General features: G+C 39.8%; 1 protein-coding gene across 1 annotated transcript in view; it reads left to right on the top strand.

Annotated features, from left to right (window-relative positions):
* F5 (coagulation factor V) overlaps positions 1-8889 on the top strand; it is a 75372-nt gene extending 66483 nt beyond the window's left edge. Inside the window, exons 22-25 of the mRNA XM_042925029.1 lie at positions 1361-1505; positions 3658-3809; positions 6800-6982; positions 8342-8889. Coding sequence (XP_042780963.1) covers positions 1361-1505; positions 3658-3809; positions 6800-6982; positions 8342-8488 — 627 coding nt within the window. The 3' untranslated portion in view covers positions 8489-8889. The remainder of the gene's footprint in view (positions 1-1360; positions 1506-3657; positions 3810-6799; positions 6983-8341) is intronic.
* Positions 8890-18668: the final 9779 nt, after the last annotated feature.

Here is an 18668-nt window from a genome sequence, read left to right as displayed (position 1 = left end):
ACAGGCTGTTCAAATTACCTATTTCATATTGGGTGAGTTAGATAGTGTTTTTCAAGAAACTGATCCATTTCCTCTAGGCTGTTAAATTTGTGTGTAGAGTTGTTTGTAGTATACTCTTATTATCCTTTTGATGTCTGCAGATCTATAGTGATATTGCCTGTTGAATTTCATGTTGGTAATATTCACCTCTTCTGTTTTTGCTTTGTCAGTCTTGCTAGATGTTTGCCTTTTTTTTTTTTTTTTTATCTTTTCAAAGAATTGATTCTGTTTCCTTGTGTTTATCTACTGTTTTTCTGTTTTCAGTCTTGCGGCTCTTATCTCCTGTGTTAGCTGGCTCTTTCCTTGCTGGCTCTTTCCAGCCTCTTTCCAAGTCCAGGTTCTCCACTAAAGGGGAGCTCCTTTTTGCTGTTGGGTGGGGACGGGATAGTGTCCACTGATACGACGGTGGTGGGAGTCGTGTTAGGAGCTGGCGGGGATCAAAGTCCTGGATTCCTATTTGCCCTTCTCTGACACAATCCCAGTGAGGGTGCTGGGGTGCCTCATTACAATCTCATGAGCATGGAAGTCTAGGCTCCCCACTTGGCCTTTGATGCTGTGAGTAGAGGAAGGGCCATGATGTTTTCTATAATGCTGAGCTGGACATAGATCGGTTATCATCTGAGAATTTTCCGTCTTGCTGAGCTGCTCTTTCCTGGGCCTGTGGCTAGAGAAAGCAGGTTTTCATTGGGACTTTTTTTTTTTTTTTTGGCCGTACCCATTGGTGTTTCTTGGTTGCTGGCTTCTTTGCTTCCCAGTCTGGGGCATATGAGGCAACAATAAAACCCAGGGAGCCCACCGCCATGTTGCTCCTTGGGTCCCAAGGACCCTAGCCAGTCTGCCTTCTCTTCTCCCCCTCTCCGAGGCTCCTTATGTTTTAGTAGTACTCAGCAGAAGGAACGAGGCAAAATATGTCTACCTCATCTTCCTGAAGTGATCTCCAATTATTTTTTTTATTTAAAAAATTTTTTTTCATGTTTTTATTTATTTTTGAGACAGAGAGAGACAGAGCATGAGCAGGGGAGGGGCAGACAGAGAGGGAGACACAGAATCTGAAGCAGGCTCCAGACTCTGAGCTGTCAGCACAGAGCCTGACGCAGGGCTCGAAGTCACGGAGTGTGAGATCATGACCTGAGCTGAAGTCGGACGCTCCACCGACTAAGCCACCCAGGCGCCCCTCCAATTATTTTTTTTAAAACCAAGAGACTTAATTCAGGTCACATGAAAACTGAAAATGACAATATTAAATTAATCAGAATTTTATTACAAAATCACTTTATAGAGAATTGTTACATAACTAAGCCTTCCTCTTTTTTTCCTCTAGTATTTTGATGGCAATTCAGATGCCTCTACAATAAAAGACAATCAGTTTGACCCACCCATCGTGGCTAGATATATTAGGATCTCTCCAACCAGATCCTACAATAGAGCTGCCCTTCGCTTGGAGCTACAAGGCTGTGAGGTTAACGGTAAGGAACTAAGACGCATTGTTGTCCAACCACCAGGCAGAGAATCAAGTAGATATGGAAGAATGGCTAGAACTTTTAGTTCTCTTCAGTCACTTGGGTGCCTAGAAAAACCTTGGCGAAACCGGTTCTGCTCAGGTGAACTCTCATTGTGATCTGGGCCAAAACTGGTTCTACCAGCCAAAGGGCAGGCACCATCTCTGAACAGTGCCAGGATGGCATGGGCACCGCCCTGACCCTGCGAGGAAGGGCCCTAGCTTAGAATAACTGCATCAGCCCATTTCAATAAGAACTAAGGTTCAGACTAGGCCTGACTCTTCAATCGTTCTCCAGGTCACCCAGATTTTAATGCAGAAGAACATAGCAACATTACTGGCATATATTAGATGTTCGATGAATGTTTTCAACGAATCTAAACTTCTTGTCAACCTCCTGAAACTCTGATTGAACTCTTCGTTCTCTTTGGCACCCAATGTAGGCGCTCAAGCTCTTTCTCTGTAAGCTGCTGTTTTTCAAGGGATGTAATGTGACCTGTGGTATAAATCAATCCAGGTACCCACAAATGGCCATAATAAAATTCTACCATGTGGAACAAAGATGTTTAAGAATCTGATCAACTATGCTCCTTTGCTGACTCTTAAAGTAGAGCTCTCCACATTCTTTCACTTCAAAGCGCATCTAGAAAATATCTGTCTAGCAATCTGGGGTAAGAGAAGGCCCTGGCTAATCTTCCGTTGCATCTCAGCTGCCCCAGGGCTCTGAGCGGGAGGGAGATCAATACATAGCGCACCTGAAACGTGCATTTCTCCACCTGTTGGGGAGCTACAGTACCTTCTCGGTCTCGCAAGGCTCACAGTGGACAAAGCAGCTGAAACTCGGAATCCGCTTCTTATCGAGGCAGATAACGGTATCCATTATACTGCCGATACCACGAGGGGCATGGACGTGGGCATTTTGTCAAAGCGCAGTTAGCAGTGGTATGTAACACCTCCCATATAAAATGCTAATTCTGTATAGCAGGAGCAGTCCTTGAGACAGCTCCGTAAATCACTGGCCTTTCTTTCCCTCTGGCACATGACGTAAATGGTAGTTTGTTCAGGTCATAGAGACAAGCCACCCTAAAATGTGACATTCAACTCTGTTAATTTATTTAAAACATTTATATTCTATTCAAGAAGCATTACTTTTTAAAAATCTCTTCACTTTCTTGGGGCGCCTGGGTGGCTCAGTCGGTTAAGCATCCGACTTCGGCTCAGTTTGTGAGTTCGAGCCCCGCGTCGGGCTCTGTGCTGACAGCTTGGAGCCTGGAACCTGCTTCGGGTTCTGTGTCTCCTTCTCTCTCTGTCCCTCCCCCTGCTCACACTCTGTCTCTCTCTCTCGCTCAAAAACAAACATTAAAAAATAATAATAAAAATCTCTACACTTTCTTGATATAATTATTAGAGTAGATTTTCTTTTTTAAAACTCTTTTTTTTCCATGGAGAAAGATATCACTTCAAGAAAATGTCAGCATGATTTACTAACAAGAACAAAGTGTCACAGAGGTGATGATGATGCGTGGTCAGCTGGGCTCACTCACTAGTTACGTTTCTTACATTCGCAGCCCAGCCTTGAAGCCTGACGTTCAAGTTCACATCTTGGCAAAATTCATAACATGAACCACCCTCAAAGGGTTAAAAATAAAATATTGAATGTGACTCCCCAGGGATCTTCTTCTTTGTAGCTTTTCCTTAGAGAAATAGAGTATATTCTTGTATACAGAGATAGTTTAGGAGTATTTTCTACCTCAAAGAAAAGACAGTTTCCATGATTCTCTGAAGGAGGAAAGTGAGTTTAAATATTTAGAACGCGGTGTTTGGTGTCAGACTTCCTGCGCCCCAGTTTAGTTTCTGATTCTTCTGGTAGTCTTACTTCAGCAAGTTACTCTTTCTTGCTCTGCTTTTGTCTTCTCATTTGTAAAATGGAGGTGGTTAGCAGCATCAGATAATACACGGAGAGCCTAAAAATAGGATTTGGCACATGGGCAATAATGTTCACTGTCGGCGATGGTTGTCTTGTTGTTACCGAGTATGAATACTGTCTCCTCTGTAGTGCAAACCACCACACAGGGAATACTGGTGGTGCATAATTAATCACATTACTTTTCTCTTGACAGGATGCTCCACACCGCTGGGTATGGAAAGTGGAAAGATAGAAAACAAGCAAATCACAGCTTCCTCATTTAAAAAATCTTGGTGGGGAGATTACTGGGAACCTTTCCGTGCCCGTCTCAATGCCCAGGGCCGTGTGAATGCCTGGCAAGCCAAGGTAAAATAACGCCTATGAGTGGAGTTCTCTCAGCCTTCTAGAAGAAAACCACGGCCCTCACTACAAGGAACATGGGCATCTTGGGAAGCAAGAATATTATCTCCTGTTTCTGCAGATTATGATCCTAGGTCCTTAGACCTAGGATGTCTGTTGACTTGATAGCTGTAGCTCTGACTTTGGCTCAGAGAGAAGTTACCATCTCCTTGGTTTTTGGTCTAGTCTTGATTTAGACGAGGCTGGGCAAATTTTTTCTGCAAAGGGCCAGATAATAAATATTTTAGACTTTGTGAGCCATACATTTCTAGTCATAACTACTCAACTCTGCCACTATAGCAAGAAAGCAGCTATAAACAATAAGTACATGAGCATGGCTGTATTCCAATAAAACTTTATTTACAAAAACAGGCAGGGGGCCAAATATGGCCCTTGGGCTGTAGCTTGCCACCTCTGAATTAAGACAACTTAGTGATAAATGATTTTGATTTCCAACACCTTCTCTCTTTTTTCACAATTTAGCAATATTTTTCATTTTCTTAATAGTGCTATTTAAATGTTTTATGTTCCCATTTTTTAGAATTTTGTGACATTCCTTTGGACAATTGGAGGCACAGTAAAATGCTACAAAACCGGGGTTATAAATCAGTGGCCTAAGTTTAATAAGCATCTTCCAGAGAGTAATATTGCTCCTAATATTAGCCCATTGAGTAATTCCAGTGTCTTAGTTTTTAGGGTAACTGTTAATATTGACTCATTTTTATTGCACTTTTCAACTGACTTGAAAAATTACGGTGGCATCAGAAACCAGAATAATTCTATCAGTCAACTTAACCCTTCCTTATTTTCTATCTTCCTTTGTCCCTCCCTTAAGACACCTACATTCTAGTTCCCTGGACTCCATAGAATTCCAGGTCCTAACCCTAAGTTAGGCTGTCAGAAATGGAAAGAGAGCTGTGGTGGGAGTAGAGAAAGTAGAACAGCTTGGACCCCATACAGATAGTCTTGGGAACTGACATCTGTATCTCAGAACTCATTTCTAGTCCATCACAGACTCACAGAATAGAAAACAATGAGGGGGTTACAAAGCATATGGTCCAGACTTTTCCTGTTAAGTTTAAACACAGAGAAGATCGCATCATTTTCGCTTAGTCTGGTGGCAGAATCAGGAAACCCATTCTCCCGATAAACAGTTTAGTGGTCCTTCTGCCACTCAAAGCCACCCAAACCCCTTATTATGCAATTTCATGGAGGGGGAAACAGACCTGAAGAAGTTAAAATTAAAAAAGTAATAATGTATTACATTATACTAATATAATTATATAAATAAAATGATAAAAAATGAAAGATTAAGTTACATAGAGATGTCATCCAATTTTTCCCAGATAACTCTTTAGATCTGTTCATGGTATAACTGTGTCACCCTACTCCGTATTTTACAACTTTCTGAAATACTTTGCTCTGTATATGATTTGCACTTAGTCTTTGTAATATAATAAGGGCTTCAAAGATGAAATGCTGATTTTAATTTTTAATGCTGTCATTTTAAAATCTGGAATTCTTAATCTTCTTCACTTAATCTTCACTTAATCTTCTATTAGGATCATATGTCTTTAAAGGGTCTCTTTAGAGAGGCTGAAAATCTAAGCCAGACCTATGCAAGTACACGCACAGACTGAGGTGTCTCTACCTCTGTCATGCCTACGAAAATTTTCATGCCTTCAAAAACCCTCTAGCAATCTATATTCTATATCACCGGTACAACTTCGATTGGATACCATACAGTTTAAAGGTACACTAAGAAACCACCAAATACCCTTGGGGCGCCTGGGTGGCTCAATTGATTAAGTGTCCAACTTCGGCTCAGGTCATGATCTCAAGGTTCACAAGCCCATGTCCGGCTCTGGGCTGACAGCTCAGAGCCTGGAGCCTGCTTTGGATTCTGTGTCTCACTCTCTCTTCCCCTCCCCTGCTCTGGCTCTCTCTCTCTCTCTCCCTCCCTCTCTTTCTCTCTGTCTCTCAAAAATAAAACATAAACATTAAAAAAATTTCTAAAAAAGAAACCACCAAAGTCCCTAGAGAGTGTTACAAACTTGACAAAAAATTAATTAACATAATTTTAATTCAGTTAATTTATTTTAAAAATACATATAGTATATGAGTATATACATATATCTGTGTATAAATATATACACATACATATGTGTACACATAAGTGATGATAAAGAAATATGTCAATATTCACTATTTCATATAGAACTGAATGAGACTATGGGGCATGAGAAATCTCCCAAAGGTGAAAATTTCTCTTAGATTACTCTCGTACTCAGTCCTTCTGATCCTCTTTCTCCAAGTATGTATCAGCGAACATATGATTAGGCATTTTGTTAGGCCAGAAGGCAGGACAGCTACCATGCCATAAAGTCCCAGGTATGGCTTTATCAAGGCTCTCAAAGATTACATTTATTTGAAGTATCAGAAGAGAAGAAATTGGACTTCTCCTCGTTGATATAAGCAATGGGAAGAAAAGTGGGACTTTTCTAAAGTAAGTTAAATAGAGATTCTTTCCCTGATACCCTCATGGCATTTACACAAATTTATTTAAGAGAATAATATTTACAGATAACTTAGCAATATGATATTCTTTCTCAAGTAGGATTCATTTATGTGTTCATTCAACAAATATTTGTCGAACACCAACCATGTGCCATGCATTGTGGTAAGTACGTGGAAACAAAACAAATTCCGGCCCTCGAAAAGGAAGGGATACAAAGAAGTAAGTCATTATTGTACAGTGTCTGTGAGACTCAAGTAAAAGTTTATATATGTCGGTGCCAACAAACACGAAGGAATAGGGAAATCCTCTGAGAGAAAGGATCTTAAGGGATGAGACAGAAAAGAAATCCTCTTGAGCTCTGTACATTTCTGAGTATCTTGATCTAAAAAAAATCAAAGGTTTTAATTGCCTCATTCATATGTCCTCATCATTTTCACAGGCAAACAACAACAAGCAGTGGTTACAAATTGACCTACTCAAAATCAAGAAAATAACTGCGATTGTAACACAGGGCTGCAAGTCTCTGTCCTCGGAAATGTACGTGAAGAGCTACACCATCCACTACAGCGACCAGGGAGTGGATTGGAAATCGTACAGGCAGAAATCCTCCATGGCGGACAAGGTACCGGCCGGTGTCCCGGCAAAGACAAAGCAGTTCGAAAGCTGCTGTGATGAGAAAAGTACCCTACATTTATTTGCACATAGCTTTTGGGATTTGACAAATAGGCACAGACAGGCACCTCCTCTCTAAGAATTCTGTATGGAGAGAGATCCCACGTCTCCCCCTCTTTTTATGAGTACATTAATCCCGTCGTGACGGCCCCACCCTCCCGATTTACTCTAATCCTAATTACCCCCCAAAGGCCCCGCCTCTTAATACTATCTCATTGGGGGTTAGGGTGTCGATGTAGGAATCTGAGCGGGATGCAAACATGCAGTCCATAACAGGGTCTAGAAAACTTTCCACCGTGAAATAACATCATGTTGGCATTACCTTGGGTATACTTGTTATTCTTGACCGATGCCCAGCAAATGCCCATGCCCCAAAGCTTTCTGTATCATATTATTAAGCAGGAGACAATTGTTAGCCTCGCTGATGAGGAAACTAATTTCCTTCAAGATGAACTACGCCATTATTCTCCTTAATTCCCTGTCATATGGTGTTAAGATGCTGCTGGGGCAAAACTAAGGACATGAGCCTAATATTCCAGAAATGGAAGTGAGGCTGGAGCCAGGTGGAGGGGCAGTGCAGGAGAAGGGGGTGACATTTACTGACTGCTCAGCTTGGGCTCAGCACTTATCTCAGCAAATGAGTTTGAACCGCTCTCTCTTTTTAAACTCCTGGGTTGTTTGTCTGGTCGCTTGGTTGGTTCAGTTTGTTTTATCTGTCACTGTACCAGGATGTCTTTCTAGCTTGATAAGCATCACTGTCATAAACAAATAGTGATTTAGTTTCCAGTGTATGTAAATCTGGGGGGAACCTGCTGGGAATGCAAAACTGGAAAAGAAAAAGGGGGGGCATAAAACACAGTTCAATTGAGGATATAAGGCATTTGGCAAAAAGAATAAGTAAAAACACATATCGTTGCATTTTATTTTAAATGTTGGTGACCCCTACTCTCTGGCACTTGTCATATGTGTACATACTTAAAAAAAGTCTTTATAACGCCTTCTGTGAGGTAAACTTTTATTATCCCCATTTTGCCAATGAGGAAATAGAGAATCAGGGAATATAAGTAACCTGCCAGAAGTCACACAGCTATAATGGGACCGCGTCAGACGTCAGATTTCTTTATTTTCCCAGCTCGGATCACTGGTGAGGTAGAATCCCTAAAGAGGTCTGTTAGGCACATGATTTCATAATTGACTGAAGATCATCTCTGATCATGATGTCTGTGTTCTTTGTTTTTAAAAAAATCACCTATAAGATTTTTATATCTGTTACATCATCATCAAAGATCTTCTCATATTTTCCTTTCAGATTTTCGAAGGAAATAATAATGTCAAAGGACATGTGAAGAATTTTTTCAACCCACCAATTATTTCCAGGTTTATCCGCATCATTCCTAAAACATGGAACCAAAGTATTGCACTTCGCTTGGAACTCTTTGGCTGTGATATTTACTAGAATTGAATATTCAAGGACATAGGAAAGACTCTTAAAGATATCAAGCGATTTAGAGCGGGCAATGTATTTTATAGCTATTTTAAATATTAATAATTTTGATTGTTTCCCTTTTCTCTATTAGAGAATAAAATTTTATGTATGAAACTTTCATAATGTAACTCCTTGCTACAATTCAGTGAGGTGATGGCTATTATTTATTCAGATATATGGGAAAATATCAAGAACCAACAAACAAATGGCTTATCTGTCACAATGATTTAAAATGCTATATAAAGTAATATTTATGTAGTTAGCATGCTTCATTATAGTTCTGTTGAAACCTAAAAACACTAGGGGCTCCTGGGTGGCTCAGTCATTTACGCGTCCAACTCTTGATTTCGGCTGAGGTCATGATCTTGCAGTTTGTGGGTTTGAGCCCTGCATCTGGCTCTTTGCTGACAGAGTAGAGCCTGCTTGGGATTCTCTATCTCCCTCTCTTTCTGCCCCTTCCCGCTAGCGTGTGCTTCTCTCTAAGAAATAAACACTTTTTTTTTTTTAAACCTGTACACACTAATAAAAGAGATATTACTTTTTTAAGCCATTTATAGACCTGGATAGCTTTCACACCTACCTTAAAAAAAAAAAAGAACTATGATTTAAGAGTAAAGGAAACAAATAACATTTTTAAATGGTTCATTTTTCTTAACATGAAGAGAAAAATATCTTACCATATGAAATAATGAGTCATTAAAATATCCTGCCTTCCTTACGTGACAATGATTTTTCTGACCCTCTATGAGATAAAATGATGTCCAGAGTTAGGGGTCTTTAGATACAAAACACAACCCAAATAACCATGGGAGAAATGAACCCTTGGCCTCACTCTAGCTGACACTACAATGGTATACTGTTTTTTCAAAGCATAGGTTCACCTAAGGGAAAGCTAAAACCTGTAAAGCAGCATTGGAACCACTGGCCCAAATGCAGCTGTTCCTGCTAAAACTGGCGAGCAATTGTGGCTTTCTTTCAGTGCCCTTCCTTCCAGGGCCCCAACCTCCCCCTCTCCCTTCCTCAACAACTTCCCCTTTCAGCGCTCCCTTCCATGGGAACTTGGCATCTAATGATCACATAGATACCGTGAGACTGGGGAGCTCTCTGGTCCACTTCAGCCACATGGGATAGGCAGTCACTGGTAAGACTATCTTTTTGTGGAACAAACCACCCCAAATCTGAATGCTTAAAGCAACACGTTTATTCTTTCTCATGATTCTGTGGGTTGACTGGGCTTGGCTGGGTGGTTTGACTCCTGACTACATTGTGGGATCTCTAGTGAGGTCATAGGCAGGGCTGGAGGCAGAGTCATCAGAAGGCTCAATGGGACATTGAAACAGCTGATCTTCTGTTACTCCTCAAGTGGTTTCAGGTCATTTCCTCATGACGTGGCAGCCAAGTGGCCCATCCGTCATGGAGTAGAATTCATTGGGAACATCTTTAGATACTATCAGAGTTACCTATTACATCCATGGGTGGGCTGAGTCCTGTGAATGCATAGGGGAGCTTCAAACATCCACAAAATATGGCTTTCTCCCCGCCCCCCCCCCCCCGCACCTTTATTACAATATATTTGACAAATAAAATTGTAATATGTTTAAGTGCAGAACTTGATGATCTGACATATGTAAATGTTGTAAAAGGATTCCCACTGTCAAGTTAATTAACTCATCATCCTCTCACCGTTACTGTTTTGTTTTGTTTTGGTCAGAATGCTTAAGATCTACTATCTTAGCAAATTTCAAATATAAAATACAATATTATCAACTATAGCCTCCATGCTATATATTAAATCCACAGAACTTATTCATCCTATAATTGAAAGTTTATACCCTTTTTACCAGGTTCTCCCCCATTTCTTCCACTTGCCAGCCCCTGGCATCAGCATTCTACTCTTTGCTTCTATGACTTCAACTTTTTATTTTAATTCTGAATAGTGATACCATGCAGTATCGGTCTTTGTCTAGCTTGTTTCACTTAGCATAATGACCTCCGGGTTCATCCATGTTGTCACAAATGGCAAAATTTCCTTCTTTTTTAAGGCTTCATAATATTCCATTGTATATATACCACATTTTTTTAATCCATTCATCTATTGACATACACTTAAGCTGTTTCCATAGCTTGACTATCATGAATAATGCTGCAATGAACATGGGAATATACATATCTTTTAAGCAGATGATTTGGTTTCCTTTGTACATATATCTACAAATGAGATTGCTAAATAATATGATACAGTAGTTTTGTCTTTAATTTCTTGAGGAAGTGCTATACTGTTTTCCATAGAGGCTGTACCAGTTCACATTCCCACCCAAAGTGTGCATCTTCACCAGGATTTGTTGTCTTTTGTCATTTTGATAATAGCCATTCTAACCAAGTATGAGCTTATATCTCATTATGGTTCTGAATTTGCATTTCCTTGATGACTAGTGACGTTGAGCATATTTTCACTGGCCATTTCATTTCATCTATTGGCCATTTATATGTCTTCTTTGAAAAATGTATATTCAGATTCTTTGCCCATTTTTTTATTTGGGTTATTTGGGTTTTTTGCTATTGAGTTGTATGAATTCCTTGTGTATTTTGGGTATTAATCCCTTATCAGATATGTGGTTTGCAAATATTTTCTCCAATTCAGTATATTGTGTTTTCGTTTTGTTGATAGTTTCCTTTTATGCCCAGAAGACTTTGAGTTGGATGTCGTCCCACTTGTTTACTTTATGCTTTTTGGTGTCATATCCAAAAAATCATTGCCAAGGCCAATGTCAAAGACCTTATCTTCAATGCTCTAGGAGTTTTATGATATCAGATCTTATATTTGGGTCTTTAACCCATTTTGAGTTGGTTTTTCTGTATGGTGTAAGCTAATGGTCCAATTTCATTCATTTGCAAGTAGATACCAACACACTTATTAAAGAGACTATCCTACTCCCATTGTGTATTTCTGGCATCTTTGTCAAAAATTAATTGACCATACATGCATGGGTTTATTTCTGGGCTCTCTATTCTGTTCATTGATCTATGTCTGTTTTTATGCCAATATCCTACTGCTTTGATTACTATAAATTTGTAATGTAGCTTGAAATCAACTAGTGCGATGTTTCTGCCTTGCTCTTCTTCCCCATGATTGCTTTGGACATTTGGAATCTTTTGTGGTTCTAGATGAATTTTAGGATTTTCCCCCTATTTTTGTGGAAAATGTCATTGGAACTTTGATAGGGACTGCACTGAATCTATAGATCACTTTGGGTGGTGTGGACACTTTAGCAATACAAATTCTTATAAGCCATGAGAGGTTAAATAAATTTAACCAAGGTGGTTAAATTTATTTGGTTAAATTTAACCACCTTGCTTAAATTTATTCCTAAGTATTTTATTCTTTCAATTCTATTGTAAATGGGATTTTTTTCTTAATGTCTCTTTCCAATAGTTTGTTGTTAGTATATAGAAATGCAACTGATTTTTGCATATTGATTTTGTATCCTGCAACTTTGATGAATTTACTAGCTCTAATTATAATATATAAAATACATAACACCATAATAATAGTGCTTTTGTGTTGTCTTTAGTGTTTTCTATATATAACATCATGTCATCTGCAAATAGAGACAATTTTACTTCCTCCTTTCTCATCCTTTCATTTCTTTTTCTTGCCTAATTGCCCTGGCCAGGACTACTAGTACTATTAAAAAAAAATTTTTTTAACATTTACTTACGATTGAGAGACAGAGAGACACAGAGCATGAGCAGGGGAGGGGTAGAGGGAGGGGGACACACAGAATCTGAAGCAGGCTCCAGGCCCTGAGCTGTCAGCCCAGAGCCCGACACGGGGCTCAAACTCACAAACCACGAGATCATGACCTGAGCCGAAGTCAGCCACCTAACCGACTGAGCCACCCAGGCGCCCTTATCAGTATTATTTTAAATAAAAGAGGCAAGTGTGGGCATGCTTGTCTTGCTCCTGATCTTAAAAGAAAAGCTTTCAGCTTTTCACCAATGAATATAATGCTAGCTATTGGCTTGCCATATTTGGATGGTCTTTTTATGTTGAAGTACATTTCTTCCATACATACTTGAGAGTTTTTATCATGAAAAGATGTTGAATTTTGTTAAATGCTTTTACTGCATCTATTTAAGTGATATTGTAATATGGATTCTTCATTTTGTTGATGTAGCATACCACATTTATTGAAAGCATACATTGAACTATCCTTGCATCCCAAGAAAATCCCACTTGATCAAGGTGTATGATCCTTATATCGTATTCTCAAATTCATAATGTTTTGTTGAAGATGTTTGCATCTGTATTCATCACGGATATTGGATTGTAATTTTCCTCTTTTGCATGTCTTTGTCTGGCTTTGGTATGAGGGCAATGCTGGGCTCATAAAATGAGTTTGGGAGAGTATCATCCTGTTTAATTGTTTGTAAGAGTTTGAGAAGGATTGGTGTTAATTCTTCCTCAAATATTTGGTCCATGAAGCTGTTTCGTCCTGGGCTTCCCTTTGTTGGATGGCTTTTGATTACTGCTTCAATCTCCTCACTCGTTGTTCTGTTCAGATTTTCTATTTCTTCATGATTCAGTCTTGGTAGGTTAGATGTTCCCAGGAATTTTTTTTAATATATATTTTTATTTTTTAATGTTTATTTATTTTTGAGAGAGAGACAGAGTGCAAGCCGGGGAGGGGCAGAGACAGAAAGGGAGACACAGAATCCAAGGCAGGCTCCAGGCTCTGAGCTGTCAGCACAGAGCCTGACATGGGACTTGAACTCATGAATCGTGAGATCATGACCTGACTCAAAACAGGAGTCAGATGTTTAACAGATTGAACCACCCAGACGCCCCGTTCCCATAAATTGATTAATTTCTTCTGGGTTGTCCAATTTCTTGGTAATTGTTCATAGTAGTTTCTTGTAATCTTTAGTATATCTGTAATATCAGTTGTAATGTGTCTTCTTTCACTTATGATCCTATATTTATTTGAGCCTTACTTCTTTTTGCCTTAGTTTAGCCAAAGTTTTGTGAATTTTGTTTATCTTTTCAAAAAATCAGCTCTTAGTTTCACTGATCTTTTCTATTGCCATTCTAGTCTATATTTTATTTATGTCCACTGTCTTCTTTCCTTCTACTAACTTTGGGCTTGGTTTGTTCTTCTCTTTCCAGGTCTTTGAGACGTAGTGTTAGGTTTATTTGAGATCTTTCTTTTTTCTTAACGTAGGCATTTATCACTATAAATTTCCCTCTTAGAACTGCTTCTGCTGCATCTCATACGTTTGTGTCTGTTGTGTTTCTATCTTCATATGTCTCAAGTTATTTTTTGACTTCCCATTTGATTTCTTCTCTTATTCATCAGTTGCTCAGGAGCATGTTGTTTAATCTCTATGTGTGAATTTTTATTCTCTTCTTGGAACTGATTTCTAGTTTCATGCCCTTATGGTTGGAAAAGGTGCTAGATAGGATTCTGACCTTCTTAAATTTACGAAGACTTGTTTTGTGGCCTAACGTATGATCTCTCCTAGAAAATGTTCCATGTGTGCTTGAGAAAGGTGTAGCCTGCTGCCGTTGGTTACAATGTTCTGTAAATGTCTGTGAGATCCATCTGATTTTATGCCTCAATGATTTGTCCATTGTTGAAAGTGGGATGCTGAAGTCTCCTACTATTATTGTACTGCTATTTCTCCCTTCAGATCTGTTAATAACTGTTTCTTATTTGTAGGTGCCTAATGTTGGGTGCATAAGTATTTACGTGATTATATCTTTTGGATGAGTTCACCCCTTTATCATTATATACTTATTTTTCCTGTTGTTTTAGGCTTAATGTTTATTTAGTCTGATATAAATATAGCTGCCCTGCTCTGTTTATATTTGCATGGGAAAATCTTTTTTCATCTCTTCTTTTTCAGCCTACATGTGTCCTTAAAGCTGAAGTTATTCTTTTATAGGTAGTATGTAGTTGGCGCTTTTTTTTTATGTTTATTCATTTTTGAAAGACAGAGAGAGACAGAGCACAAGCAGGGGTGGGACGGATAGAGAGGGCAACACAGAATCCAAAGCAGCCTCCAGGCTCTGAGCTGTCAGCACAGAGCCCGACGCAGGGCTCAAACTCACGAACCGCGAGATCATGACCTGAGCCGAAGCTGGACGTTCAACCGACTGAGCCACCCAGGTGCCCCTAGTTGGCTCTTATTTTATATCCATTGGCAACTCTATGTCTTTTGACTGGAGAATTTATAGTCCATTCATATTTACAGTAATTATTGATAGATATGAGCTTAATATTTCCATTTTGTTCATTGTTTCTGGCCATTTATGTGTCCCACTTTTGTTCCACTCTTGCTTTCTTCCTTTGTGATTTGATGGTTTTCTGTAGTATGCTTTGATTCCTTTCTCTTTATCCTTTGCATATCTACGAAAGCTTTTGTTTTGTAGTTACCATAAGGCTTATACGTAACATCTTGTATGTATAATGGTCTATTTTAATCCGATAACAACTTACAAACACACGCAGTCTCTACATTTGTATGTCCCCCCCCCCTTTTTGTTACTGATGTCACAATTTAAATCTTTTAATACTATGTGTCCATTAACAAATTACTGTAGCTATAGTTATTTTAAGACTTTTGTCTTTTAGGGCTTATACCTTTGTTGTAACAATTTACACATCCTCATACAATACTAGCATATCCTAAATTCAGCTCCATATTTACTTTCGACAGCGAGTTTTACACGTTCTTGTATTTTCATATTAGTAGTTGGCATCTCTTCATTTCAACTTGAAGAACTACCCTTAACATTTCTTGTAAGGCCGATCTAGTAATGATGAGCTCCTTCAGCTTCTGTTTGGGAAAATCTCTCTCCAATTCTGAAGGATATTTTGCTGGGCTGAGTATTCTTGGCTGGCTGTTTCTTGTTTCTTCTTGCTGTTTTTGTTGTTGTTTAGCACTCTGAATATATCATCCCACTCTCCTCTGGCCTATAAGGTTTCTGCTGAACAACCTGATGATAGTTTTATGGGGGATCCCTTGTACATAACAAGTCACTTTTATGTTGCTGATTTTAAGATTCTCTCATTTTCTTTAACATTTGACAATACAAGTATAGTGTATCTTGGCGTGGGTCTCTTTTGGATTTGTCTTCTTTGGTAATATTTGAGCTTCCTTGATCTCGATATGTTTCTCTCCTCAGGTTTGAGATGTCTTAAGCCATTGTTTCCTTGAATCAGCTTCCTGTCCCTTTCCCTCTCTTCTCCTTCTCAGATACCTATGATACATGTACTGGTCTGCTTGATGGTGTCCTATATGTTCCTTAAGCTATCTTAATTCTTTCTTAATTTTTCCTCTTCCTCTGATTGGACGATTTTCACTGCCTTGACTTTGAGCTCACTGATCCTTTCTTCCACTTGATCTAGTCTGCCATCGAACCCCTCTATTGAAGTCTTAAGTTATTGTATTCTTTAGCTCTGTGACTACTGTTTGGCACTTTTTCGTATTTTCCATCTCTTTGTTGAAATTCACACTTTGCTCCTGCATTGCTCTCCTGATTTTGGAGCATCTTTATGACCATTAGCTTGAACTCTCTGTCAGGTAAATCACTTATATCTATTTCATTAAGGTTGGTCTCCAAAAATTGGTCTTATTCTTTTGTTTGGAATACATTTCCCTGATTCTTCATTTTCCTTGGCTCTCTGAATTGTCTGTGCATTAGATGAAATAGCCACCCCACCTAGTCTTGACTAGACTGTGTAGTTGATTAGCGAGGTCAGCCTAGCCTGACGTTATTGTTGCTTCTCAAATCTCTGTGACTGTCCATCCTGCTGCCTTTGTTCTTATGGGTCCCGGTAGATTGGGGTGATCCATTATAGTCCTAAAGATATGGGAAATGCCCACATGCCTTTTCAGTTTCATGGACTATTGTCTGCCCCATCATCCCACCTATTCAGGTTAGTTGGAAGCCTGACCTTCAGGCAGAAGCTGGGAAAGTCAGGTTATTAGATGTACAGTCTAGTCCCTATCAGGAAGAAACTGGGAACCGGGTATTTTTGCTTACTCTGTGCTGAGCTAGAGAAAAGTTGGTAGAGGTGCTTGTATAACCGTATAAAATCATCTCTTTGCATTGTGTGGTTCTGGGGGACTTGTGAGTGCTAAGCTCTGTCAGCCCCAGAGCTAGATCATTCAGGAGCCAGTCCCTCATGTAGCAACTATAGCATTTGGGGTGCTACATGAGTGGACATGCTCCTTCCAGGGAGAAGCTGGAGCCTTGGTTTTCTGCTGGACAAGTTGAAGAAAGATGGTAGGGGACATTCCCACCAGCTCTTTCAGGCTCCTGAGAGGATCCCAGTCTGCTCCCCCATGCAGTGTAACTAGAAGCCAGAACCTCAAACAGCAGCTAGGAAAATATCCAGTCCAATGCATTCTAGGGAGAAACTGGGAGTTGAATGTTTTTGCCTCTTCCTTCTGTACTGAGCCAGGGAAGGGAGAGCTGCAAAAAGTGCTTGCGTGCCCATTTAAAAACTGCTTTGTTTCATATGGTCCTAGGGGACTTCTAAATGCCGAGCCCTGGTGGCTATTAGAGTCAGTGACTTCAGAACCTGTTCCTAGGGTGACAGCTGCAAAACTTGGAGCGCTTTATGTGTGGGCACTTTCCTTCCAGGAAGAAGCTGGCAACTTGTTTGTTGCTGTCGTTGTTGTTGAAATGAGCCAGAGGGAGAATGTGGGACAAGTGCCTACCAGCTTTTTAGGGCTCCTGGGAGGATCCCAGCCAGCACCCAGAAACAGACTGATTAGAAGCCAGACCCTCATGGAGCAGCTAGGAAATTGTGCTCTCAAAATCCTTCCAGGGAGAAATGAGGAGATGGTAATCTTTGCCTGGTCGGTGTGCGCTGAGCCCCGGGAAGAGCTGTGGGGCGTGTTTAACAACTGCTTCTTTGTTTGGTATGGTCCTGTGGGACTCGTGAATGCCAAGCCCTGTTGGCTCCCTGAGCTAAGAGACTTGGGGACCCATGCCTCGCATAGTAGCCTTAAAACTGGAGCACTCGATGTGTGGTCCAAACCCTTCACTCATAGGGAGGCTGGAAGCTGTGAGTTCCCTCCCAATCATAAGGCTCTGTGCCAGGGGTGGGGTGTATGGTGTGTGTCTCAGCCTTTCCCACCCACTTTCATGTCGGTGTTTTCTCAATAAGCTGATGTGAAGGGATTACTCAGTTGGTTTTTAGATTTCTCTCAGAGGGAAATGACCTGTGTGTAGCTATACCTTTGGCAAATCCGTGGCAGGAGGGAAAGTCAGGAGCCTCCCATCCTGTCATCTTGGTCGATCTAAAACATTGGCTTTCTAATACTGTATGTTCATTATTTCTGTCTTTTAATGAGGCATGTCAGTGTTCCACCAGTATTTCTTTGATGTTCATTCTGTTAAGAGCAAAAGAGAGTGTCTGAATATAAAATAAAAATTCCTTTGGTCTCTGCAGGGCCAGCCTCGCGGGTGTGCGATCTGCTCAAAGAGCCCCCATGCTCAGAGGGGCCCCCATGCTTAGTTTAATGCCCCATCATCTTGCTCTTGAAATTCTTAATAATTTTTTAACAAGGAGGCTGCCATTTTTATTTTGCAAATTATGTAGCTAGTCATGGTCTGTCTACTGAAGAAGTGGGCAGGATCTCTCCAGATCTAGAATCTACCAAGATATAAGAGGGACAAGAAAATCATATGGAATAATAAGTAGGGGATGAGACGATGGTGGAGCGGGAGCTCCAACTCTGTTATCCTATATGTGAGAAGAATGTCTCCAAAGGTTAAACAACTTGCCTGAAACTACTGCTTGTTTGTGTCAGAGGTGAAACTAAAAACCAGGTGATCAGACTCCCAGACTCTTTTTCAGTCTGGTTTCTCTTCCATAGAATGGAAAAATTGTAACATTTATAATTCACCCCCTCCTCCCCGACAGGTAGACATGAATTATTAATTATTAATATATAAAAATTAATTAATAAAGCCTATTAATCTGAACAATACTTGTTTGGGGATCAATGAGATGTTTGGGTTAAATCTGATGCTCTGTGGGAAAATGAAAACCCCTCTTTGAAATAAAAAGCATTTTCTGTATTTTTATTCCTCTCTTTGAAGTCATTTATATGGTATTACAACTTTTGTTGT

This window comes from Panthera leo, chromosome F3, assembly GCF_018350215.1.
Source record: "Panthera leo isolate Ple1 chromosome F3, P.leo_Ple1_pat1.1, whole genome shotgun sequence".
Taxonomy (NCBI): Eukaryota; Metazoa; Chordata; class Mammalia; order Carnivora; family Felidae; genus Panthera; species Panthera leo.
This window is presented reverse-complemented; position numbering and strand designations above follow the sequence as displayed.